Below are 27,354 nucleotides of genomic sequence, written 5' to 3' on the forward strand. Positions count from 1 at the left end.
GCCTGTTTTTCATCTAGATGTTAGACGTATGTCTCAGTGTGAATTATACAGGAACAGAGAGAGATGTAAAACAGCAGAACTCCATAACACCTTCTACATAACCACTCTGATCAGAAAACTACTAGTGCATGTTTTGTCTGCACCACGATATGAGTTCAGGAAAGGCAGTTCTAGCTTTTCAGGGAAATAACTGATCCCAGTCACGAAACAAAATGTCACTTTTTCCCAAGATGAATAATTATTTATATCTTAGAACTTCTATTGACATATAAATAGGCTGCAGCAGCAATATATACTTTGACCATTGTTAAGTCTGACATAAACTGCTTCCTAACAAAGGATTTTAAAAGTCTGTATTCATCCATGGCATCATGCCAAACCAGTCCTCTTATTAAGCAAAGTGTTTTGTTCGTAGAGACTCATTGGATGGTAGCTTGCCAATTCCAGCGTAAATGTAGCAGTCCCAGATGTCAAAGAACGTAAAACTGTTGAATAGCCCTGGAAAAAATGTGTAACACAAAAGGTCATATGATGAAACTATTTCAAAGAGAGGAAAAATAAAGTTTACAGATTGCTATAGAAGCTGTAATTCAACAATATATACAGTATGTTTTACCTGCAATTTCAAGTTTAAATTTATTTGTTTGCAAGGCTACAAAATATATTTCCTTGAATGCTTCTGCAAGTTAAATTGATATGAAATGAGGCTGCTTTATGCACTAAGGTGGTGTGATTTAACTAAATTTTCTTGGAGATTTTTTATCATACTCAATTCTGTTATCCAGCAGAGAGAGAAAAGTATTGACTGAACTATCTGATAGGATAGCATAGAAGATGGGCCAGACAATATAATGCTCTAGTATATGAGCTATTTAGCCCAAGAAGGATGCCTACCTGGATGAACTTAATCTAAAGAGACAATCTGTTCTAGATCAAGTTCTTCCATAAAAGAGCCCTGCTGACATTTATCTTCCACTCAGGAATCACTATCAAGTTGGAATTGCTACTTTTTAAGATTACATTTTATGGTAGACTTAGAGAAGCTTCCACCAACTCCTCAAAGTGTTCGGCTACTTTGTTCTATAATAAATACATGGAATAAGCTGAAGCTTCATTTCTATAAAGGAGCAAGTTCAGCTTGCTATGAAGCTGAAATGGCCTTATCTGTGGTTGTTTCTTATGACTAGAATGATGATGCTCAAAACAGACAAGTTCTGTTTTGAGGCTGGAACAAAAGAGCATGTTTTGTTCTGACCTTGAAACCTAGCATTCAGAGCATTCAAATACTGTTTCAAGGTAAAAACATGCTTGTTTATTTATTTATGAAAATTTATATAGCTGCTCATTTCATATATGTGCCCCTGAACAACATATAAAGTTAAAAACACAAAACAATACAACAAAATAACAAAAAACATAACAAAAAATCAATAAAAACTGATGGGACAGGTAGATGTGACTGGGGAGAGGTGGTCTCTCAAACAACCTGGCCCCATGCTATGTAGGGCTTTATGGGTCATTACCAGCACGTTGAATTGAACACAGAAGCAAACTGGTAACCAACGTAACTCATGGAGCAGAGGTGTAACATGCACTGATCTAATTGCACACATAACTGCCTACACCGCCACATTTTACACCAGCTGGAGTTTCCGGATGCTCTTCAAGGACAGCTCTTCAAGGACAACCCCATGTAGAGCGTGCTACAGTAATCCATGCAGGAGATGACCAGAGTGTGAGTGACTAAGCATAGAGCCTCCTGGTCCAGGAATGGGGGCAACTGGCATACAACCTGAAGTTGTGCAAAGGCCCTCCTAGCCACAACTGCCACCTGCTCATCAAGCAGGAGTCATGAGTCCAGAAGGACCTCCATATTGCACACCAGGTCTGTCTGAGGCAGTGCCACCCCATTCAGAACTAAAGATAGTAAATTCCCAGATCCAGTGGCCCCAAAACCCAAAGCCACTCAGCCTCCAGGCACCGGACATGTTGCCATCTGTACTCATATTTTTCAGGTTTGCTGTAAAATACTCCACAGTATCCACAATATGCAACTTTGGTTTCCTGCCAATTAAAGCACATACCATCATTTCTGCTAGGGGGACAGCTGCAATCACAACTTGGTTATCTTGGCGACCTTGAATTTCTTTTACGCTACCTCTTCTCTGTGCAAGGTCAGCAAGTACTACACCAATGTAATTTTCAGGCATTGTCACTTCCAAGTTCATGACAGGCTCCAGGACTTGTTTATCAGCTTTCTTCAAAGCCTAAGGAATAAAATTACAACTTTCTTAAGGCAAATGCTTCTTCAGTGCAAACATCAATCTAGTTAATACTAATTTGCCTTAGAAAATCAGCCTGAAATGAAGATTATACTTATTGTATATGAATCAGAAAATCATATTTCACATAAGTAAATTATGAACAATAACAGAAGTAAACCATTTTTTTAATGATATGCCATTTTCTAAAACAGAAGTCTTCCCAGTTCAGCTTACAAAATATTTTAACTTAAAACAGCAATTTAAAATAGAAAATGTGCATCACCACCACCACCACCACCATCATCCCAGTCTCACAATTTCTGAATACAGGAAAATAAATATCTTAAACAGCTTTGTTATGATCCCAAAGAAGATAATGGATAAGGTTATTTGATTCATACCTTTTGCAGGCAACGAGAAGCACATGCAGAAACTATAGTTAGTGACGTATCAGGGTTTGTAGCCACTGACCGGACTGCGACTGCTACATCTTGAACTGGGAATCCCATAAGTGGTCCTGCAATATGAAATATAAGAGACTCATTAAAATTTAACATCAGACCAACCATGCAGATGACAATTCAGCCTGTTCAGGTGGCATCATCAGGTTTCTTTTCAAGGATACTTTGTAGACTGTAGACTAAACATCTCAAGCCCAATTCACTGACCCTTAAGAAAAAAACTGGGATTGCTAAAGTTGTATCTGCTGAAATACATACAAAGTAAGAAGTTGACTCCTTTTTTATTCAAAGTTACCTAAAATAAGATTTCTTATATTACTCTGACTTCAAACTTGGGAGAATTGTTACCTTGGAAACAACAATAATAATACATATTAGGAATGTCCCCCAAATGAGGGAGATGGGCGGTAATAAAAATATGACAAATAAATAAATGTGCAGCATTTCAGGTCTGAAACTAGAAATGTGCTTCAGAGTAGGGATGGGCTTTCACACTGAACTTGTATGCATCTCTTTATAGAAGCTGTAGTTTTTCCTAGGATTGCATTGTAGCCGTGTGATCCCAAGAAAAGGCACATCTAAGTTGAGTAACAAGGTGCTTCTGAGTGAACACAGAATGCTGTTGGTGTCTCCTTAACCATGTAGTTCCTTAGATTACAGAGCTATTGTATAATCTCCAGAAAAATGCAGCTTCTTTAAGACGGTACCAACGGGTACAATGTGCATGCCCACACCCATTCCACAGTACTGCACATTCTTAGTGCAGATCATTAGGGATTTAAATATTGAAAGAAAAAATAATAATGACACTTTACTAATCAAAACAAATAGAAACTCCAACTATTTTCTCTGGCAGCTTCATTCATTAGCATCTTCAATTAAAAGAGGGAAAGCAGGAAAGATGCTAATTTCTGCCTGATAGCCTTGCCAAAATGCTCCTGTAGTAAAAAGTAAACTCAGCTGGACTAATTTTTGATATATCCTTTTTAATCAGCACAGTTTATAAAGTGAACTGGAAACTTGTTGTTTCTCTTTGACAAGTAATCAGCTGGGCACTGGTTTTTGGTATGTTTGCCTCATAAAATTTCCACCCAAGTTTTATCATCAATGGAAGACTTAGACCTATAGCATCAAATTTCTTAATAAAGATCATTACACTAATGGGCGAACCCAACTGGTAGTCTCTGAACTGGGCACCTTTCAAGATCCTGTCTAAAAATACGTTTTTAAAAACCTTTAAAGGTGTAGGAGTATGTTTCAGAGCTATCAGGGGAGAAACTAAAAGCACTAATTTACTGCCATCTGGAAGCTAATGGAAAACAAGCAAAGAATATCAACTAACAGATTTGTTCATTATTCTTTTTAACGTAAGTAGGAAAAATGGAGGAAATTACACAATTACGGAGGCACCAACAGCATTCCGTGTTCACTATGAGGCACCTTGTTACTTAACTCAGATGTGCCTTTTGTGTCTAAGTATGGTACTGTATATGAAATATATGAAAAAATCCATCTCCCACAAGCACCCATAAATTTGGAACAAGACAATCACATATAGTCTTCTACAACTCTACAAAAATACTAAATACATTTTTCAGAACTGCTCTGCAATGGTAACATGAAATCAACCAAATGGGAAAATACTTAGACACTTCTACAGGGGGAAGGAGGAAATGGAAACTTCCTCATGATCTAGAACTGCAACATTATTTTTATTTTCTGTATTCTACTAGTGTTAATTAGAAAAATACAACAGCTACAAGTTAAGGCCTCATTAATTCACACCTTTTAGAAAATGCTTTACCTTGGGTGATAAATAAAGGATAAAGTAAAATGAAAGAATGCAATATCCTTTTTGGCTAGACATTCATCTTAAATTGATACCTAAGAGCTACTATTTCTTTAACCAACTTCCCAGATCAGACCTATGGCCAGAAGTGCTTAGCTATACTTGACACCGTTATAATAATCTAAGGAAAAAAATAAACCACAAAAGCTCTCAGTAATTAGACAGACTGTAGCATCAGCTCTATTGTGGCACAAAACCAAAACTGGCAATTAGGATTTATTAGCTTCAACATATTCTCCTTGGCTACCCATATACATGTCTTTGTTTAGTTGCTTTAATAAATCTTTTCCCATAAATACTTTTGCTCTATTTATAAACTCTTAAGGTTGCAGAACTTGAGTTCAGGACCACACTGCCATATGCTATTATGTATAGACCAGGGTTTCTCAACCTTAGCAACTATGCTGGCTGGAGAATCCTGGGAGTTGAAGTCCATACATCTTAAAGTTGCCAAGGCTGAGAAATCCTGGTATAGACACTTAAACTTTAAGTTTATACTTACCTTAACACAACAAAATCTCTATTTCTTCCTACAAACAATTCTAATACTTTCAAAGCAATTGCTGAATAATTCTTACCTTGAAGGTATGAGGTTGAAATTCCATTTTCTACAGCTTCTTGGAGGTCAGGATGCAGTAACTCATTGATATTTTCGGCATACTCAATGACAGGGGCTGTGGCTGGCATCTCTCCCTCCCATGGTTTAACTCCCAACTCAATAGTCACTTGATGTCGCTTTTCTCCTATTGTTCTGTCCAGCGTATCTGTAATAAAATCAAGTATCAAACACACAGCACAAGAAATCAAATTAGCATATATTAACTAGCTGCCAGTTTTAAGTCCTTCATCTGCAGGTCCATGACTCTTCACATACCTGCAGCTTCAACTGAGTTTTGGATTGTTTCTCGATAAGCAACCTGAAGAGGTCCAAGGTAAGTCTCCAGTTTGTATTCACGCTTGATTCGGTCATGAATGATGTCAATGTGTAGCTCTCCCATGCCACAAAGAATTGTCTAGCAAAAATATTTATAAAAGTAGTATCATCAGAAGCATGGCGCATACTGTTCATTTTTCAAAGTGACTTTATGGCCAGGCAGTGTCAACTTTTGGAAAAGAAGACAGAGGAGTGCAATACAGATAGCAGAATGCATTTGCCAGTGATGGCAAATGTAGAGGCAACTGCCTCTATCCAATTTTCAGAGATTCCCTTCTTTACCCTCCCTCTCTCATAGCAGATCTGCTGGGAATAATTGCAGCTGCAATGGGAAGGCAAGGTGAGAACCTCCTTCTCCCAGTCCAGTTGCACATGCCTATATGGATACTAGCATAAACACAAAGAATGAATCATAAATGTTAGAATGGGTAGGCAAACTTTTCTGCAGCCAGAGATGAAGGTTTTGCTCCTTCCAAGGGCTGCAGGAAATGCAAATGTTACATGGTGATATCACCAGGAGGCCTCGGTCCTATTTCAGGATGGTGGTGGGTGGGGTATAAAATAAATGCAGAAAGACAGCAAAAAGTGAACACACTTAAGTTGCTTTGTATTTCAGCAAAACCTCCCAAAAGTCATTCCACTGATTTCAGCAGTGTGATCTGGAAGGTAAGAGGGGCCTAAAAAAGGAGAGGGGGCCTACATGTGGCTCATCCTTCCCTGCCTTAGAGCACAGAGAAAAGTGTAATAATAATAAGCACTGTAAATCTTACTTGTCCTGTATTTGCATCAGTCTTAACTTTCAGACTTGGATCCTCACGCTGCAGACAATTCAACGCTTGATCCAGAACTGGAATAAACAATTGATTAGAGTACATACAGAGAGCATAACTGTGGCCCTCCTCTTCTTCTGCACTACAGTTCCCCAGAGCTTCAGCAAGAAGGGCCAATGGTGAAGAATCCTGGCATGCAGTTCTACAGTATCTGGAGAGAAACTGACTCTTGTACCCTCGGGGAGACTAAAAACGGTAAGAAGAGACAGCTCTCAATAAAAGATGTGATGCTACCAATAAGTTATTCCACTCTTCCAAAGCTAAAGTAGCAGTACACTAGACCAGGGTTTCCTAACCAAACCAATAATTAATAATCTTATTCTATTAAAACATTCTGATTTTCAAACTATAGGCCAAAGCCCACACGGAAGAGAAGACAATATTTCAAAATTAAAGAGACTGGAAAGCAGGCCAGGAACAAAAAGCCTCTTTCATTGTTTCCTTCTGTCAACCATCATTTAAAAAATGGCATCTAAGATTTTTTTTCCTCCTTCTCCCACTTTCCTTATGTATCAGTGCAAAGTAAGGGAACTTGTACACTTCTGATCTTCAAAAGCTGCTATTAATCTCCCAAGTCAGTTCCAAGATATCTTTCAGACAGTGCAGGCAGCTGCTGACTATGACCATCTTTGGGTGTGCAATGCTGGTACAGCAACCTCTGGACACTTGCCCTAAAATCTGAATTAATGACTTTACCTGTTAAGCTATAGAACTATAACAGGTTTGCAAACCCTCTCAAACCATCCCACAACCAGAGGCATGGTCTAGATTAGTCATCTGCAATACATCTTTGTGCCTACTAATACACAACAAATAATCCCATTTCTTTAGGGCTATGCACAGATTACAAGCACAACTCTCATATTTCAGAAACTGAATTGCACCTGATTGTCTGGCCATGGAAGGTGGCTCTATAGTACAAAAGAAGACTGGTTCTGGAATCTCAATGCCAGCTAACAGGAGGTTCTGTACTTCACTAGCTTGACCTCGTGCTGATCCCACATTTCTTCCAGCTTGACAAGCTGCAGCCACCGCAGAAGCTTTTGAAGAAACAATGGTGTCGCCAGTGGCACTCTAACGCAAGCCAAATAACAATGACATAGTGGATTACCAGTGCACAATTGGTTTTCATCACTAAAAAGCACTGAACATTATTTGGCTATTGTCTTTCCCAGTTAAAAGACAAGCACTTCTCATACAGCAGTACCAAGAGCAATTCCTTTGTTTTGCACTGCCCGCAGCTATAATTATTTTTTTTTTGGTTAATAAAAAAACTTTCAAAAAATGGAACAAAACTTTTGTAAGGATTTCCATGTATTATTCCTCTCTAGAAAAATAAATGTCAAATGCTATTCCATTTATAATTAGACATTTTCTACAGCCTCAAAGCGTATGTGCCATTAAATGTCTATGGCTGAGAACTTGGGAGCTGCAGTCTCAATACATTCGGAGGGTGCCACATTCAGGAAGTCCTGACCAGTTTGCAAGTTTACTCATGAGAAAACTGGAATCAGCAAAATGGTTTTGATTCCATACACTAATCTTGATGCATTTTTTTAAACAAAAGACAAAGTTTGAGGGATCACAGGAGGCTTTTTTTTACCTGTTTCAACCCCACCGTCAGGGCAATGTTGCCAGCTGTTAGTGAAGAGATTTCTATTTGCCGATCAGCAAAAGGCAGGAGCAGGCGACTCATTCTCTCTCTGCAATGGTTGACTCAGGTTAGGCTTTACTCCCCCAGAGGTATCCATTTAGTTGAGCTCATACACCTTTTCTCACCACCAACCCATTTTTAACTCACGTGCAATTTTTGTTAATATTAAAGACTGCTGATTGAGGCCTCATTGTGCCAGAGTAAATGCGCAAAAAAACCAGTGGTCCACGCTGTTTGTCATGAAGAACTTTAAACACCAGAGCACACAGATCATCTTTATACCACTGCCTGGAAAATCAATCAATCAATCAGTCAATCAATCAAATAAACTAGCCAGCCAGCCTACCTATTCACCCTAGGAATCATGACATGAAAAAAATGTTTAACATTTACCTGCACATCCATTCACTGAAAGCACCATAATTACTGATAATTGAAGAGTTTCACTGGATATTTGAAGAAATACTACTGGTACTTACTTAATTACCCTGAAATACGCAGTAAAGGAAAAAAGCTAGAGACATGATTTATCCTTCCATAGATCTGACTCCTTGGAATTCTCAGCCGTGTGTGCCTCTTATGACATAACAGTAGTTGCATTTGCAGTGTGCTACCTGTGCATACCTGCCATATTTCCGATTCTTCAAAATTCTATTTACTTGCCCACCCCATAAAATAATAAATTTTCTTTCCCATAGCACATTTTGTTTATCTTTGATCAAATGAAATTACATCCTCACCCCATACTCACAGGAAGTCATAGTTGCATTCATCTGGTGCAGGCAAATACCTGGTGATCGCATCCAACAAGGGCTGAACACCCTTATTTTTCAGTGCACTTCCGCAAAACACAGGCACTGCTTTTTGAGCCAGGGTTACTCTTCGTATTGCAGCCTGTAGCTACAGAAGATCAAGAACACACAATTATTTTAAACAAAAGGCATGTTACAATTCAATGCAATATGCAGACCATGGGGCTGGCTACACTGACTTGAAAATTAACAATGAATAGGGTACCCGCCTATTCCACTTCTTAGTTGTACTAATTGTTTTTTTGTTCATTATTATCATTATTATTTCAATTTATATCTCCTGTTCACAGGGCACTCAAAATGGCTTGATATCATTACATGGTATTCATCAAAGACACTGAACATTTCTCCTAGACTACTTGCTTCTCAAGCTATCATGAGTCAACTAACCAGAGCTACTGAAATAAAGATTTTCTGTGGAAAAAACATTCCCAAATGTGCTTTAACTTTATAGATTAATGGCTAATCTTAATATATACATATCGTACTACTGTTGCCGGCGGGTTATAATTCCACAATGCTTACTACTGCTTTGGAGTTATCAGTTCTTATTTTGATCTGAATTTATAAACAGGGTCTCTTAATTTTGATTTAATGGAAGTAGTATCCAGCTGCTAGGAATTGAACCGCTCAGTTTGCTAGCCACTGAGACAAGCAGGAACAAATCTGAGCAAAAACTAGAGGCTGTACAATGCAGTCCCCTCTTCTCTTTTCATGTGGTTTGTTTGTTATATAAGAACCAGAGATTGTGGTTTAAAAGTGACTCTGGTCACTTTTAAACAAGTCAGCATCAAAATTACAAAGCTGGCTTCTTTATCCAGAGTTGTTCTAAACTAGCTTTTGTGGACAGTGACATTAGACTCAACAAATGTCCTCTTCCACACTCAGACATATGGGCTCATTGCCTCTCTCCTTCCAACTTTGTGCTGTCTGAAATTAAATCTTTAACAAGACTGAAATATTGAAAACAATTGGTCAGTTTGAAAGGAGAGTGGGTGGTGAGTTTCCTAAATATTAGCTACATTTCATACACCAGCTAGTTTAAAACAGCTCGATACCCACTTTAGAGGATTTGATCCAGAAAGGTGGCTTAAGCATTTAATTCACACATAAAATCCAACTTAAATTTCCTTTTACCATAGCATATCCTGCAATCCAGTTTGGTTCACTTTCCTATCATTTCTCATTAACCATTAGGACTATACTTGGTTACCTCAGACTTGGGCTACATTATGCAAAGAAGGTATTCTACTTTAGCCTTTCCCAACCTGGTACCCCCCACGTTACTAGCTGTGAGCAGTGACTGGCATTGTCGGAAAACACCAGAGGCTTCTTTTTCTAGCAAAGGTGTATTTTTACATATAAAATCCAGTTCACATGATGAATGAGTCAAGCCACAGACCTCATCAGCTGGTAATGAATCAAAACTCTCACTGAATTCTCCAAGGACCAATTCAGCAAATTCATCATCCAGGTCTGCAACCTTTAAAAGAGAATGCATTTCCAAATGGTTGACATTCCACATTATTCATGTTAGGTCTGTTTGCTTCTTAATGAAATTAAGAAGTAAAGGCCATTTAATTAATGTAACAACATGAAAACATGAATTCCCATAATTGCAAGCTAAAAGCATCTTCATTTTTTAAGCTATGCAGCTATAAATCCCTTATGCCAGACGTCAGCACCATGGCACCTAGAGAGACAAGGGCATGTACTATATGCCTAAAAGGTGCCCATGCCCACCCACCCCCCCAGATTGATTTAATTTTAAAAAAAACAAGGGGGCAGATTTTCTGTTGGAGAGATCACCCAACAGCTTCTCAGACTGATAGAGGCTAAAAAGAATGAGAAGGGGAAAAAATCTGATTTACCTTGAGGTTTTATCAGGTAATAAACAGCTAATTAAGCTCAGGCAAAAAAAAAAAAACCTAGCTAAGCTTTGACAACAAGAGATGCAGCAGCGTGTATCATATTAACCAGGACTAATGTTCACACTGGATAATAATAATAATCTTGTATATTATATTATAAGCAACTCTCAATGACTCTGGGCAGCTCACAACAATAAAAGAATTTACAATAAAATCATGCTGGAGAGTCAATATGGTACAAGAGTTAATGCAGGATTAGGACTAGGGAAGTTGGGTTGAAACCTTATTCAAACAAAGTGTAGGGGAGGGCATTCAACTAGCTGGGCCAGGATGAAGAGGATGAAATCCATCTAGGCCATTCTGAACAACTTGCACTAATTAAAGTTTAGCTTGCATTAAATGCAGGAGCAATGAACAATTTAGCAATACTCATCCAAGAACTATTTAAGCACAAATGAGTAGAATACAGACTATTCTCATTAGCTGATTGCAGCAAATATATGTAGCTCTCAATGTATTGCTTCCTATCACCAACTACCCATCTTTATTTTGTCTTCACAATTCTCAAGCAGCTGTACATCTGACATTGTACAGCAAGTTCAATTAAACTTAGCCTATCCACTCTTTGGCTTGCATTTCATTACTTCCAGGTCAGCCTTTCCTGATTTATTTACTCTCCAGATGTGTGCACCAACTTCCCAAATTCTCTAACCAACATGGTTTTTGCTGAGAATTCTGGGAACTAAAGCCCTCACATCTAAAGGGTGCCCAGTACTTTTTAATTAAATTCTCATGTGTTTTATATATTTACTTTAGAACTTTACTTGTTCTATTAAGGCACGTCTTGCATCATTGGCATTTCTTAACAAGTCAAGATCGCCAGCTTCTTCCAAGGATTTCTGCTGAAAGGTCTTTCCATCATCCAATCCACTCACAGCACTCCAGATAACTTGGTCCTTGGTCACCACATCAACTATTCCTCTAAAAGACTTTGCCTCTCCAATTGGCAACTGTATAAAAAACATATTAAAAACTACCAATGTCAGTAACATAAGGCAAAATAGCATCAAAGTAAGACTAAACGTTATTTATTTATTTAGGGGAGCTTACAGTTTAAAAACAGAAAAATAACAGATGAAATATCTGAAGCATCTAGACAACCACATCCCATTTAAAAAACACACACACAGATAGGGCTCCACAGCAACCCTACTCCATCAACTACATTTTTAAAGAGCTACATTGTCATGAGTACTGATGGCGAGCAGGAGGGGGCCCCTATCCAGGGGGGAAAATGCATGCATAGCACTGAGGAGTTAAGCAGCCATTCAAAGAGACACAGATCAGACCTGCCTTGACTTTCTGTCTGGGTTTTTCCCACGCTTCTTCAGTTTGTTAGGATTTCCTGTCTAATGTAGCAGTAATAAAACACTAGAGACCTATTCCTTGTCTCAGCATGGTTCCTGACTGTTAGGACATACATGGATCTCTGCAGAGATACCATTCCAGAGGGCAGGCACCACAACAGAGAGGGCATGCTTCCGGAGCCCCTATAGATGGCATTGTTTAATTGAAGGAACCCAAAGCACACCAACTCTGTCTGATCTTACCAGACGGGCAGAAATCATGGAAGACAGGTGGTCCCTCAAATACAGAGGCATGCCCCCCACACAGCCTGTGCCACTACATTCTGGACCAGCTGCAGCTTCCAAATAGGCGTCAAGGGCAGCTCCATGTAGACAGCATTGCAATAATATAATCATGAGGTGACTAAAGCGCGATTGCCTGAAGTGCCTTTTAACCGAAGAGCAGGCACAACTGGCACACAAGATGAAGTTGTGCAAAAGCCCTCTTGGCCACAGAATCTAAGACAACCCCCAGATTGCAACCCCATCCAGATTTAAGATGAAAATTCCCCATATCTAACAGGCCCAAAATCCACCGACATTCAATCTTAGTTGGATTGAGCCTGGGTCTGTTCCTCTCCATCCAGACCCACAGTCTCCAGACATTTGGACAGTACATTGATGGCACCACTTAGCCAGCACAGGGACGAGATGTACAACCGGGTATCATTGCTTTGTTTCTACTTGGAAACCACTTTTGGACTTTTTGCTTGAATCCAAAAAAATGAAGTCTTGATATTGGGATTTGATGATTAAGATTTATAAGAATATAGAAATAATATGTACTGTAGTTAAAAATAGAGTAAGAGATTAATGTAATTTTTTTTGTATCTGTACTGAAGAAGGTCGGAAGTCACTCCTTTTTCTATATTTCTTTCTTTTTATTTCTGCACTTTTAAGTTTGTATCTTTACCGTTTCTTCTTTTTTTAATCTTTTTCTATCTTTATATATTTTATTTCTATTTTGAAATTTAATAACATTTCTATTAAAAAAAAAAACTGGGTATCATCCACCAAACTATAATCCAGCATTATGCAAACTATAAAGCAATTACAGGTAGTCCTCGTTTAGCAACCACAATTGGGACCAGCAACTCAGTCATTAAGCAAAGCTGTCACTAAGCAAAACCATGACTGTCCTTATGGTCTTACTTCAGCTTTCTTTGCTTTACAGACCTGCCAAGGTCATAAATGCAAGGACTGATCTCAAAGTTACTTTTTCATCACCGTTGTAACTGCAAATGGTCACTAAACAAGGCAGTCACTAAATGAGGACTACCTGTATGTGAATTAATAAGTATTAATCACTTCTTAAAATTACCTGTAGAAGCAAAGGCTTCACCTTCAACTTTTCCTTGATACTCTCAACTGAACTGATGAAACTGAAGACAAAACATTACTCTTTTAGAGAAAAAAATTACTTATCTTTAACCAGTAAATCATCCTCTTCCCCAAACTTCCAGAGTGATACAATGGCTACAAAACTAAAAATAAGAAACTGTTCTTTGGCCATAATACTCAAAAATACTAACACCTATACAAGATCTGAAATACTTTATTCACCGGTTAACTCTATATCCATTGAACTGCCATTTTTAAACATCCACTATAACAAACAAATGAACCTTTACAGTATGCAGTAATCATATTTGGATTAAAAAAGACCATGCTAATGCCCACTTCTGGCTCTTTTCAACACGCAGGTCTACCAGATCATATACAGTTATGATAACTTTACAGAAGGGGTAATTTGTCTAAACAAAAAGTAACTGAGTAGGCTTTCACTAGTAAGGGCCCTTGCTTGCTGGGACCTGGATGACATATTTATGTGTACATATGCATACACACAAGCCCACACAAGTATGTATGTACACATCTTGCAAACAGTAAGTGCTTAGCTTCTTTACCTGGTCATTTGGAAAGAGGTTTGCTAAAGTCCATGAAAATTACCATCATTTCCTGTTTCCTAGCCTACCTATCCACCCAAATGTCTTAAGTCACTTTGCAAAAATGAAGTATCAACTTTTCCTGCTAACTGCCCATCAGCTGTGGTCACAGCTAGCCACCTCAGCTTCAGGAAAAAGATGTGAGTGCTATTTCCATTTGCTGAATGTTTATACAGTTAACAAGACACATACAAATGGAAACAAAATTAAATCTCACTTTATTAAAACTCTTCTGCTTATACTAAGATCTTACGCTTTATGCAGAGAGATATTCACACTCCTCTGTTACAAATAATTACACATAAATGTCATACAGACAACCAAGACACGCTCAAAGATGGAGTCCTTCCTTGTTTCTCTGCCCTGAAAAATAATAGTTATCTTGGTACCTTGCTCCATGTTTGTCCATCTTGTTTAAAAAGCAAATTCGGGGTATATGGTGTTTGTCTGCTTGTCTCCACACTGTCAGAGACTGTGCCTAAGCAAAAGCGTACAGCATTAATCACTTCTGTTCACTGGCAGTCTTCTGTCTCTTACAACCATTTACATGTATTTATTTCCATGATATACAAAGGGGAAAAAACCTCTGCTTCTACTCATGAAATTTTCAGTAAGATGAATTTAGTGGATAAGCTAGGTGCTAACACAAGGAAGGCAGGAAAGGTAGACCCAGACTGCAGTTGAGAAGCAAAGAACTAGATAAGCACGACTGCAGGGTTGAAGAATCCTCACCCTGAGAAAAGGCCAAAAAATCAGGGATTTTTTTTAAAAAACTAAGGAGCAGACAATACAATGGAAGCCCTAAGCTTAAATGGGATAGAAAGAGGAAATGTTTTCTGTCATAGAATTAGAAGTTGAGTAAGCCACTTAAGATATTTTGTAATAAATCACATCAATGATAGTACTACTTCCTAACAGTCGCTGTAGGTTTTTCTAGTCACTTTTTAAAATAGCCATGGCTTGTCAATAGCATGGCTTATCTAACTACAACATGCAGAGATGTATGGTTTCCAAATGTGGTGGAAAGACACCAAGATAGGATGTCCATGTCCTGCTGGCAAATTCCAAGAGCAATCTCACTGGTAGCTATTACTGGGCTTAAAGGGCTGTGATTAAATCCAGAAAAACATTTGTTCTGCTGTGACACAGACGATGCCCTCTTAGATCTGAATATAAATAACCCACTCTGTGGTTTGCGAAAATTGGAACTGCTTTGGCACACCGATTATGCATCGTAACAGTTCCCAAAAGATGCTGTTCCAGTCAAGGGAAAGGTGTGCCAAGGGAAGTGGGTGCAGGTTGCTTCACCTTACTCCCAGCTTCGTGCATGTGTACATGTGTATCACAAACAAACAAAAAAACTCAGGCTGAACACCTGTTTTGAGCTGGAGAGAAAAAGTTAAAAGCAACGTGGGTCTGTCCGTATGAAAGCTGAATCTCTCCACAGCAGAACGGGAATGCTTAGGATGTTTGGAATTCCACATGGCCATGCTGTGCTTCTTCCAACCTTTTGGGTATACTTCCTTTTTGTTATTTAATGCGAATGTTTGGATACAGGCTCTACCCACACCACGTAGCCAGCCCTTCGGGTGTGTTTTACTCCCTGCATTTGTTCATATGAGATTTGTGGCAACAGGGGGAGGATTCGGGCAGGAACTAGGGGTCCAGTAAACCAATCTGTTTATATTCACTGACTGTATCACAGAGATTGTATAGCTGCCATGCTGACCTAGTAGGAAGGGATAAATCAGCGGTTCCCAACCTTTTTGGCACCAGGGACCGGTTTCGTGGAAGACAATTTTTTCACGGACCAGAGGGAGGGATGGTTTTGGGATGATTCAAGCGCTTCTGTCATGAGCACTGATGGTGAGCAGGAGGGGGCCCCTATCCAGGGGGGAAAACGCATGCGTAGTAGCAAGGAGTTGAGCAGCCATTCAAAGAGACACAGAACAGACCCACCTTGACTTTTGAGGTTTATCTGTCTGGGTCTTCCCACGCTTCTTCAGTTTGTTAGGATTTTCTGTCTAACGTAGCAGTAATAAAACACTAGAGACTTATTCCTCATCTCAGCGTGGTTCCTGACTGTTAGGACAGCTTCCTCTTTTCCCCAACCTTTTATTCTTTTTTCTTTGTGCCGTTTGGAAATAGCAGCCAATGGACTTGCTTTCTCTGACAGGAGGTGGAGCTCAGGTGGTAATGCGAGCAATGGGGAGCAGCTGTAAACAGGCCGTAAATTCGCTGGCTCACCCACCACTCAGCTCCTGCTCTGCGGCCCGGTTCCTAACAGGCCACGGACTGGTACTGGTCTCTGGCCTGGGGGTTGGGGACCCCTGGGATAAATTATAAGGTCATCCAGGTGGGTTTATCAAAAACATATTGTTATTTTGTAGTTTATACTGTGTCTGCCTTTTTCTTTGTCTTGTCTTTGGAATGTAGTAAGCCAAAGGTATATAAGCTGTGGCTCTGCTTTTGCTTAGGGCCGCTCAGCAAGCTGCCAATGCTTTGCTCGAAGCCAGGACTACACTGTTTATTGTTTACATACTTAATAAAGTTATGTTGTATCTTCAACATGATTTGGTTGCATCAGGTGACCCAGGTTTTGGCCACAGCACTTTTTCCCTCCAACATACATCCTGCAGAGATGCAAGCAAAGGAAGCCATTTGCTAGCAGGAGTAAGTCTTAAGTTCTTGCCTTCCCTTGCCTTAAGTTCTTGTCCTTAAGCATATCCAAGACATGAAGTAAAGCCACCAGAGAGTAATTTTTACCTCCACACCAGCTGAAGCATCAAAAACAGCCACTGCCCCATCCAACACTCGCAGGGAACGTTCCACCTCCAGAGTAAAGTCCACATGACCTAAAGTTTAGTCCACATGGGAAAGTAACAAAGGGGGTTTTGTTTTGTAATTTTTTAAAAACATGGCAAAGGCAGTATTTCTTTATATTCTGCATTTTAACTGGCTTGCCATGAAAAACTGGTTTTAAACTCAAAAGAGGGTTTCTAAAGCCTTGAAGAAGTTTTTTGAGGAAGGAAAGTTTCAATGGAGATTCAATCCTGTAACAGCAACTTGATGAATTAAGGATTAAGATTGTCAGAAGCAAAAGAAAGAAATATAAAGTTGACTTGTTTGATCAGGGTTAAAATAATTATTTCTATAAAACTCTGGAAACCCTTTATGGACTTTTTACTGACATTTGGACTGAAACAACCATGATTTTTGGATTTGTGAATGGATAAGGAGAGTTTATGGGAAGAAGTGAATTATGTATGTAAACTTATAGGGGGTGGGGAAATATTAATTTGTCTATACTTTTTGCAAGGAAGATCAGGAGTCGCTTCTTTAAATATTCTTTTTGCTATATCTTTTCTCTTCTTTTCTTTCTTTCTTTCACACTTTGTATTTCTCTTCTTTCTACTCTTTCTTTTTGATTTCAGTTTGTATTGTCTTTTAGTACTGTAAAACACTTTAATAAAAGAATTTTTTTTTTAAAAAGCACCTTTTTTAAGGATGTACATAACCCTCGGGAATTAGCTAGGCTGAAGAAAAATGGTGTGCTGAGCTGACTGCTCTCATCCTGAATCAGCTATATTGTTCACTGCCATCTGAAATCACTTTGCCACTATTTTGTTTAGCTTGTCATGCTCCTTAGCCTTAAGAAGACATGGTACCTGGTGTGTCTATCAGGTTGATTCGATAGCCTTTCCAATCAAAAGTGACAGCAGCAGATTGAATGGTAATACCACGTTCCCGTTCCTGTGCCATGAAATCTGTAACTGTGTCACCATCATCAACATCTGTTTAATAGGAAGAGTATACATTTTAATCAAATAACTTGAGCTCTTGATAATATAATAAATAATAATGTTATAGAATATAACACCTAGTGATCCAATTGGTTACTGATTTAGTTGGACAGGAAACCCATAATATGGTTTTGAATTGCATGACGACAACATCAGCCTCACTACAACCAGGGGTCCTATCTCTTAAAGTAATGAAAGACATGTAGGTTGATCAGTTGCCTAAGTATAAATAAACAGTGAAAGGTCCTGTATAGGTAGTCCTTGACTTACAATCATTCATTTAATGACAGTTCAAAGTTACGGCAGCATCGGAAAAAATGTTTTACAACCTGTACTTGCACTTACGACCATCATACCATCCCCATGGTCACATGATTGCAATTCGGGCACTTGGCAACTGGCTCACGTTTATGACCAGTTGCAGCATCCTGCAGTCACATGACTGCGATTTGCAAAGTTTTTTGTCAGTTTCTGGGAAAAAATGGCAAAAAACATCCATTGGGGAAGCTGGATTCCCTTAACGACTGTCGTAAAAATGGTCATAAAATCGGATCCAGTCACGTGGTGACTCGGCTTATGACTACAACAACTTACAACAGAAATTCCGGTCCCAATTGTGGTCGTAAGTCGAGGACTACCTGTATAATTGCTGAGAGGGTAGAGATGTGGTGAAAACAAGAAAGTCAATACAGCTGCAATGTTGGTCAATATCCCATATTTTAAAAACATGAGGATTGCAACCTAAAAAACACAAACCAGAGGGAAAGAAGATAGGGCAAGAAGATAGAAAATTAAATTAAGTTCTAATTTTCATTTGCAAGAAGCAAAGGTGAGTTCACACATCATGCTAAGTCATAATGCCATTTGCTTGGTTCTGATTTGGCATATTGTGCAAGTACAGCTGTTGTTTTATAAACCATGATTTGTGGCTTAGTTGCATGAAAGCAACAATTATGGCTTATTCAACAAAGTATGGCTAAATAAACTAAGTATGGTTAAACAAACTACAGCTTAGAACATTTTCTCTGTCACAAAGCAAAAACAGTCCTCCTGCAGATTGCTCAAAGGTCAGGTACTAGTCTTAGCAAATCTCCAAGAAATAGCCTCGCATTCCAGCTTTCCATGCCTCATAGGCTCCAGAACCTTTGAAGGGGGAAGGGAGCTTTGCAAGTGGAAATGGCAAAGATGGCCCTTTGTCTTGCTATTGTGTGCTGCCTCCCCTCTTTACAGAAAAGTTGGCCTCTAGGGCAGTAGGGATAGGGTTCAGCTCTTGAAAGGGACAGCAAGTAGAGATAGCAAAGATGGCAATAAATTAAGTGCAATTATCTCTAGTTTACCTGGGATGTAGGATTTTGTTGTAAATGCTTAAACCTTCTATGAAGAAAAGGATAAAATGGATTTAAACCCATATGAAAAATAATTAATGCACTTAAATTTTTTCTTATCTCACATACACTAACCTCCAAGGGTTCTTGTGTACCCAGAATAATACAACATCCTCTCTGTGGTTGTTGTTTTTCCTGCATCTATGTGGGCCATTATACCGATGTTGCGGATCCTGAAGAAAAATAGACAAAGTTTTTTTATTTCTCATCAAGTTATCATTTTTAAACATAGAATTATTACAATTTTATGAACAATGTACAAAGAAATCAACTCCATTCATCACAGTCCAACCACATCTCATTATTCACAAATCTCACAGGGAAATAAAATAACAAGTCAGAGAAATATTAGACCCATTTTAATTACACTATAGCAGGTACTGTTGGAAAGTTATGTCATAAACTGTGTAATGTGTGAATGATGGAAATAATTTGATACATGAAATAACCTTGTTGAAAGCATTCCATTCTCTCCTCCACGTGACCAGACCCAATTTTACAACCATTTTTACAATGGTAAATTTGCTTTACAGATCATTAAGCAAATCACCACAGTTGTTAAGCAAATCCAGCTTCCCCAATGGGCACTTTTTTGACAGAAAATGGCAAAAAAGTCACAAAATGAGATCAGGTAACCGTGGGATGCTGCAACTAGTCATAAATGCAAGCGGGTTGCCGAGCACCCAAAATGCAATCATGTGACCACAGGAGCATGGTGCGACATTTTGCAACACTCAGAAGTGCTTTACAGGCTGTAAAGCACCCATTCCAAGGCTGTCATAATTTCGGACCATCGTTAAACAAATGGTCATAAGTCGAGGACTACCTTTATATTGTCCCTATCTTCCACAGTATATAAAGGAAGGTCCAAAGAATTAGTTTATCCTGTTTTTTTAATTGCCCTTGAAGGTTTCTTGGGAAAAACACAAGAGAAAAATATTCTAATATAACTGAAATATTTATTGCCAAATGAGCTTTCCAGTCTTGCCAATGAAGTCTTGCTAGATTTTACATATAAAAACATTATTACTTACTTAGATATTGGTGGAGTTAAAACAGATCGTAAAGATTTTACTTCACCTGTCAAAGAGAAAATTGTTGGCATTTACATTTGTAATTATGTTAATAAATAGAAAGCATCATGTTTTATACTACATACAGGCTCCAACGAGAGGTACTCTGCTACTGAAGGGAAGTTTCTCTACTTTTTTCATTTCAAGAAATAAGCAACACTGTCTATTCTGAAAATGTTAACCACTTAATCTGGAAGGTGCAAATACATGTCTAAATTCATTTTCTCACAAAAGATTATCAGCAATCAGACTTGATAATGTCAGCTATCTAGCAAAATATTCACACTGTAAGTTGTGAGCAAAATATTCACACTATATACATGACTGGGGGCTACACAGAAGATTTATTCCCTATTAACAATGCATGTGTAGATATATTGTACAGCATGCATTCTGTATGAAAATGCATTTTGTACAGGATCAGCTTGAATAATTTTTAAAAAAATATTCAACAAAATAACCAGAAATTAACCTGAAAAATTAGAACTTTTTATCTTCTCTTGCCTGCAGAATTTCAATGTAAGAAAAAGCACTAACAATACAATAGTATATAAGTATAGGTAAAAGTAATATTAAAAATGGTATTTATTTATTTTTATCCTGCCTTTATTATTTTTATTAATAACTCAAGGCAGGGAACATCCCTAATACTCCTTCCTCCTCCTGTTTTCCCCACAACAACCCTGTGAGGTGAGCTGGGCTGAGAGAGTGTGAATGGCCCAAGGTCACCCAGCTGGCTTTCATGCCTCAGGTAGGACTAGAACTAAGAGTCTCCTGGTTTCAAGCCCGGAGCCTTCACCACTAGACCAAACTAGCTGATATTACATTATCACCTATTTCTTTCTCTTTATAGCAACGTACTAGAGACACCCTGGAGAGGATGCTGATGCTAGGGAGAGTGGAAGGCAAAAGGAAGAGGGGCTGACCAAGGGCAAGATGGATGGATGATATTCTAGAGGTGACGGACTCATCCCTGGGGGAGCTGGGGGTGTTGACGACCGACAGGAAGCTCTGGCGTGGGCTGGTCCATGAAGCCACGAAGAGTCGGAAGCAACTAAACAAATAAACAACAACTGGAGACACATAAGCAATATAGATTTAGAAATACTTTTTTAAGAAATTACCTGCTGGATGACTGTAATTTCTTTGAAGATTCAAAAAATCTTTGAAGCATTTTATAGGGAGAATTCTTGCTTTTCTGCAATGCATACACTTTGAAAAAAAATACATAAAAAGAAAAATCCTATTACTTTGCCATTTTTGTTAAAAAGAAGTTTAACAGCATATTTCATGTTACTAAAGAGAATGCTAATCTATTCTAGATTATATGGTGGATCATTTTAGACACATTAATGCACACACCCACCCCTGTTTCATGAACCCCGCTAAGCTAATGAAAGCGAACTATTTCATCCGTGCAATATTAGCTGTTAATATTACCTTACTCTCTTTCTCACTTTTATACACATATTGAAAAACCACGCCGTATGAACGTACCCCTTGGAGAGAGGGCACGATCACTTTTCTTGTATTTCGAAGCATATTCACCGACCAGCCTAATCTTGTAAATCGCTGCTACGGGAAAAGCTTATAGTTCAGGTAAAAAGCGCTTTATGCTATGGAAATCGATTAAATCATAAGGAAACAGCACTACTATTCGTCTTCAAGACACCCTTCGGGAACCAAGGGGCCTATTCGGCTACCCCAGTGCCCTCTGACTGCCGTCGCCGACAAACCCGAGGAGGCTTGTCCCGACGCTTCCGGTTTACTCCCCACGTGGAAGTCGTCACTTCCTTCACAGGGTCCCTGCTTCTTTTCTCCCCCCCCCCCATGCCTTTCCGAGAAGAGTCCAAAGAAGAGCCTGCGCGCAATATTTTAGTCTTTTTTTCCTCAGCCATTTGTCTTTTCTCTTCACCGTACACTCCAGACGGGCCGGCGCGGCGGGAGAGAGAAGGAATAGACAAGCATCTGGGCTCCTTCGCTAGTCTGAGGAACGGTCGAAAATGGGACTGGTTATTACCCGGACTTGTTTGACTGCCGCTCTTCCTTTTTCTCTCTCCATCGAGGGACGGGTAGTTCTCTGCCGGGGTCTGCTTAGGCTGTCGGCGCCGACCTACCATGGTGAGTGGAGGCTGAGGGGGCACGGTTGACTGGCCGTGGACTTTTTGAACGGAAGGGGATGCGGGGAGGCCACGGAGCTGCCTCCTGGAAGGACAAAGAGAAAGGGGAGAACTGGGTGCTCGGAGTGTCCGCTTACTGTCTGGCTAATTCAAGAGCAGAAAGGAACTAATGCAGGACTGGGCAGTCAACGGCTTTTCAGCTATTGATTAACTTCCATTTCCAGCAACCTTGGCTGCCCATCATGGCAAATAGTGAAGGATAATGGGAGGTGTCCAGTATTATCTAGCAGTGTTTCTCAACAGTTGGGTAATTCTGGGAGTTGAAGTCCACACGCCTTAAAGTTGCCAAACACTGATCTAGCAGATCTCAGGTTCTCCATTTCTGAGTAGAAATCTGTTCTCTCTTTTTTGTGTATCTCTCCCCCACTATATTTCATATTTGTGGAGGAATTGCGTGCTTTTATGAATTAAAGTTCTTGTCACTAATTGCATGATGCATTATAAAATGCAAAAAATATGAGATATGAGATACAAAATCATTATAGTCAAATTTGTGAAGCATTGTCGGTCTAATACAGATACCTGTTATTGGTAAGCTAATTAACACTTGCAATAGCATAAAACTATTTTTCATGTGTCAGATGATGGAATTTGATTTCTTCATAAACTGTTAATCAAATGTTTCATACTTGAGTTTCACTTTGAAGTTTCTTTGTGGCTGTTTCCTTAAACCAGAGTGAAAACAGTGAAAGTAAAATGGATGCATGGCTGTGGGTTTCTATTTGTTTTTACAATGAGTTTTATACATATATAGATTTAAACTTGTTACTCAGTGGCAAACCCAAGTATAATTACTTGGAGCTAAATATGAATGACAATATGTCTAGTTTCAGATAGAAATCGGCTAATGAGAAAACCATAAATATATTCTTGTGTAAATACGGACACTGAAAAAAAAATGATGGGTATAATTTTACCAGCTTAACTTCTAAACTTTTGTCTAACTCACAGCCACAAAACGAATATATAGAGTTACATCGGAAGCGATATGGTTATCGCTTGGATTACCATGAGAAGAAAAGGAAGAAAGAGGGTCGTGAGGCTCATGAGCGCTCAAAGAAAGCCAAGAAAATGATTGGATTAAAAGCTAAACTGTATCATAAACAACGTCATGCGGAGAAAATACAGATGAAAAAGACGTGAGACAACTTTTATTATAAATTTAAGTACTTTGATATAATAAATTAGTATTGCTTTGATCTAGCCTTTTTAGAAGATATGCTGCTGATTGTTTTTTGGTGTCCATTACTGGGACAATAATGGACAGTACAGTTTTCTTTATGGAGCTGTTTTAGGAAAAGCACTTCATGTTATAGTTGAGATTAATGTTGCATATTTTGTCTATTATTAGTATGATTCCCTGTCTTGTAAAACATTGGGATCCATTTAAGATGTCTGCTACTAAAACTATTCTCAGTTGCTCATTTATTGCTGGATTAATTTTGAAACATCTGAAAAGCACCTTGTTATATCTATCCCTCTAGTATTAAGATGCATGAAAAGAGAAACAGCAAGCAGAAGAATGATGACAAGACCCCAGAAGGCGCTGTACCAGCATACCTGCTGGATAGGGAGAGCCAGTCCCGAGCAAAAGTTCTTTCCAACATGATCAAACAGAAACGAAAAGAAAAAGCTGTAAGTCACGGAGATGCTTAAATTAATATAATTTGTCCAGATTTCTACTGTCACTTTTAAAATACTGATTTGCAAAGTAATGGCTCTGGTATCCATTCAGAATATTGAGTGCTTATTCCCATTTTCTGTTCTAAGTAAGATATCAGTTTTGCACATATGGTAGGGAGTTACTGGATTTGCCCAAAAATCTAAATAAATGTTATAGCTTGCTTAATACTTTTATGCCTCCAACTTTTAATCATGAGTATAGTTTTTTTAAACATGTGATTGCTTGTATAAAGCAAAACTAAATTGGTACACAGGAAATGGCTAGAAAACAAAGAATTGGTGTTAAAACACTTTGAAGCTGGTGGGAAGATATATGCCCATTTCTGACTTTTTCCGAAGTTCAGTGCAATATTTAATATACTCTATGCTTTCTATTGCTCCACGTTCCAGTATAAATAGAGAGGAATTTTATGTCATCCTGAATATTGGAAGGTTTCCTCTGCGTGTTGCAAAGCTTATGATGATATAAATAATTTTCCTGTACACCAAAGTTCTCTTGATAGGAAGAACAAATAACAGTTGTCTGTGGAATCAAACCAGACTTTACAGATGCCCCGTGCATTTATTTAAGCAATATGTACTGCATGTGCATACATGTGTCCTTTCCCATCTTTTGCACCCTAACAATACTTTTTATTTATTTTTAGGGGAAATGGGAGGTTCCTGTACCCAAAGTCCGGGCCCAGGGAGAAACAGAAGTGCTGAAAGTGATTCGTACAGGAAAGCGAAAGAAGAAGGCTTGGAAAAGAATGGTTACAAAAGTGTGTTTTGTTGGGGATGGCTTTACCAGAAAACCTCCAAAATATGAACGCTTCATTCGACCAATGGTAAACATTTTCATTGTAGATTAATTAGTGTGTACTTGTTTGTTCATATTCTATCTTCAGTAAAGGGAAAGACCATAGCAGGACCTTTAGTGATAATGAAAAACAGGACAAGCTACATGGAACCGACAGCAGTTGTGATCCATCTACCTGGAGGGAATCAGAGTCATGAAGGCTCAGAGCGAGCTGTTAACTTTTCTGGGCTGAAAACTAAACCTGTTTATCTGTGTTTGGAATTAAATAATAACTATATTAGTTTAAATTCTCTTTTTCCTATGGCTACTTATGAAGAATTTTATTTATTTTGTTGAATAATAGGGTTTGCGATTTAAGAAGGCCCATGTAACACATCCTGAACTTAAAGCCACGTTTTGTCTACCTATCCTTGGTGTAAAAAAGAATCCTTCTTCTCCTCTGTACACTTCTTTGGGGGTAATCACAAAAGGGACAGTCATCGAGGTGAACGTGAGTGAGCTTGGTCTCGTCACCCAAGGGGGCAAAGTAATCTGGGGTAAGTAGCCAGATACTAGTTTTAAGGAATAAGAATTAATGCTAATGAAAGAAGCATCATCTAAATTATTAGATATTATGTCAGAACTGTATTTTGTATGAAATTGCAGGTTTTTAAGATGGGAACAAGAAGATGTTTCTTGCTCAGCAAGATAAAAAAAAAAACTTTGCTTGGGTCCTGATAATGAGCTGGCTTTTGTCTAAATTTGCCCAACAGCCACTTGAGGGTACCCTATGAAAAGAGAAAAATAAGTTATCTTATTTGTCCATTTCAGTTGTATACCAATGGTTCTTCCCTGCTCCCCCAGTACAATTCTTTGATTCATAGTCAACATCCATGTTTATTTTTAATATGTCTCATATAGCAATCTCTCTTGATGTCCTGTTCTGATTTTTCTACATTTCAGTGTCACAAAAAATAATGTTCTCTGAATTTACCTTAATGCCATTTTGCTACAGTTAGAGGAAATTATGCAGTTCATTCAGAAACTACATTGTGCAATTTTATTGTAACGGGAAATGTTTATTTTTTATTTTTATTTATTTATCATATTTCTACACTGCCCATCTCGACAAACAAAATGTTAATGTTGCTTTGACCAATCTCACAGAAGTAACTTTTGAATTGGCCCTTAGATGGGAAAAATAAAGACCCATTATTTTCCTTTTCCCCCATGACTACTCTTAAGTAGAGTTGTTTTGTCACAATGGATTCAAGTGCCAGCTATGGAGGGAGGCTGTTTTTTTATTGTACTGCAGTAGTTGTACATGTATAGACTTGAGTTGAGAATCTGCCACTATAAATATTCATTTTAAAGGTGTATTTTATTAAATGTCTTTCAGTGTAACTTACTTTATTTTCAGGAAAATATGCACAAGTAACCAATAATCCAGAAAACGATGGGTGCATTAATGCAGTTCTGCTTGTATAGTGACACTGCAGTTATGGATGTGCAAGTGCCTCTGCATTCTACAGATAAAATAATCTGTGTCAGAGCAGCAACCTCTGAAGGCAAAGAACTGTTGCAGAAGTGGCTTTTCTCCAAATATTACCAAAAATAAAGGAATAAACCTGGATTGAAACTGAATCCCCGTCATTGCAAGTATTTGATTTGTTGGAGCTGTGAAAAATTTCTGGAAAGAAGAAACTCCATCAGGCTTCCTTTTGTTGTGAACTCTGGTGAGAATGGTGTTTAAAATGAGTATCGGTTCCCTCAAGATGGAAGGGCTTCGTAATACGTGAGGTGATAATGGGATTGTTTCTGTTGATTAGGTCCCTCTATGTGCCAAGAACGTCCCTTGCCTATGTTTAACATCTTAAAGATGTATGGCTCTAAGAAAGAATATTGAATTAAAGTCAAATCCTATCACATTTTAAACACATAGCAGGTTAGGGTACCTGATAAAATGTCCCTCCCTATGAATGGTTTTAAGTACAAGCTCCAGAAGCAAGCTTATGGACGTTCTGCATCAAAACACTTGGAAGTCAGCACGTTGACTGTTCTGACATCATGTAATTTTTGTACAACACTGACATCAAATATCAGTGACTTGTACAGAATTTGGATTTTGGATGTTAAATCTCATAGGTAGTAAATTATCCAAATTGGCAAGATCAAGTTATTGGGAAGATGCCTTGTAAAGAGTTAAATGTCTTGACTGGAATGGTAAATAGACATTTAAAATAACCTGAAATTCTTATCATAGAAAATTGTTGTTGTTGTTTATTCGTTTAGTCGCTTCCGACTCTTCGTGACTTCATGGACCAGCCCACGCCAGAGCTTCCTGTCGGTCGTCAACACCCCCAGCTCCCCCAGGGACGAGTCCGTCACCTCTAGAATATCATCCATCCATCTTGCCCTTGGTCGG

The 27,354-nt window shown here is 38.6% G+C and overlaps 2 protein-coding genes and 1 long non-coding RNA gene across 3 annotated transcripts; 2 read left to right on the plus strand and 1 right to left on the minus strand.

Annotated features, from left to right (window-relative positions):
- Positions 1–215: 215 nt before the first annotated feature.
- Positions 216–21,983, minus strand: GFM2 (GTP dependent ribosome recycling factor mitochondrial 2). The gene is made up of 20 exons (XM_063295515.1): positions 21,786–21,983; positions 21,413–21,500; positions 20,250–20,295; positions 19,291–19,388; positions 17,696–17,821; positions 16,794–16,882; positions 14,417–14,505; positions 13,403–13,463; positions 11,500–11,685; positions 10,207–10,287; positions 8,744–8,892; positions 8,140–8,280; positions 7,942–8,041; positions 7,223–7,412; positions 6,279–6,355; positions 5,449–5,587; positions 5,153–5,338; positions 2,666–2,781; positions 2,085–2,267; positions 216–498 (listed from the first exon to the last, which is right to left on the minus strand). The coding sequence occupies exons 1-20, from the start codon at positions 21,828–21,830 to the stop codon at positions 370–372; spliced, it is 2,319 nt and encodes a 772-aa protein (XP_063151585.1). The 5' UTR covers positions 21,831–21,983; the 3' UTR covers positions 216–369.
- Positions 6,353–7,589, plus strand: LOC134491632 (uncharacterized). The gene is made up of 2 exons (XR_010067346.1): positions 6,353–6,533; positions 7,170–7,589. It is a non-coding gene; the product is annotated as an uncharacterized LOC134491632 (long non-coding RNA).
- Positions 21,984–22,121: 138 nt separating the features above from the next.
- Positions 22,122–26,573, plus strand: NSA2 (NSA2 ribosome biogenesis factor). The gene is made up of 6 exons (XM_063295519.1): positions 22,122–22,409; positions 23,420–23,607; positions 23,953–24,103; positions 24,799–24,978; positions 25,294–25,486; positions 26,350–26,573. Exons 1-6 carry the CDS (start codon positions 22,407–22,409, stop codon positions 26,415–26,417), a joined length of 783 nt encoding a protein of 260 aa, XP_063151589.1. The 5' UTR covers positions 22,122–22,406; the 3' UTR covers positions 26,418–26,573.
- The last annotated feature ends 781 nt before the right edge of the window (positions 26,574–27,354 follow it).

The sequence above is a fragment of the Candoia aspera genome, chromosome 2 (genome assembly GCF_035149785.1).
Source record: "Candoia aspera isolate rCanAsp1 chromosome 2, rCanAsp1.hap2, whole genome shotgun sequence".
Lineage (NCBI taxonomy): Eukaryota > Metazoa > Chordata > Lepidosauria > Squamata > Boidae > Candoia > Candoia aspera.

Excerpts from the sequence above, each read along its gene's own strand:
- NSA2 (XM_063295519.1), top strand. Across the intron at positions 24,104-24,798 it reads AGAAACGAAAAGAAAAAGCT|GGGAAATGGGAGGTTCCTGT; the intron begins GTAAGTCACGGA and ends ATTTATTTTTAG. Across the intron at positions 25,487-26,349 it reads AGGGGGCAAAGTAATCTGGG|GAAAATATGCACAAGTAACC; the intron begins GTAAGTAGCCAG and ends CTTTATTTTCAG.
- GFM2 (XM_063295515.1), bottom strand. The coding sequence starts at position 21,830 with ATGCTTCGAAATACAAGAAAAGTGATCGTGCCCTCTCTCCAAGGG. Across the intron at positions 17,822-19,290 it reads GTACACAAGAACCCTTGGAG|ATGTTGATGATGGTGACACA; the intron begins GTTAGTGTATGT and ends CCTATTAAACAG. Across the intron at positions 499-2,084 it reads TCCCCCTAGCAGAAATGATG|GGCTATTCAACAGTTTTACG; the intron begins GTATGTGCTTTA and ends CATTTTTTCCAG.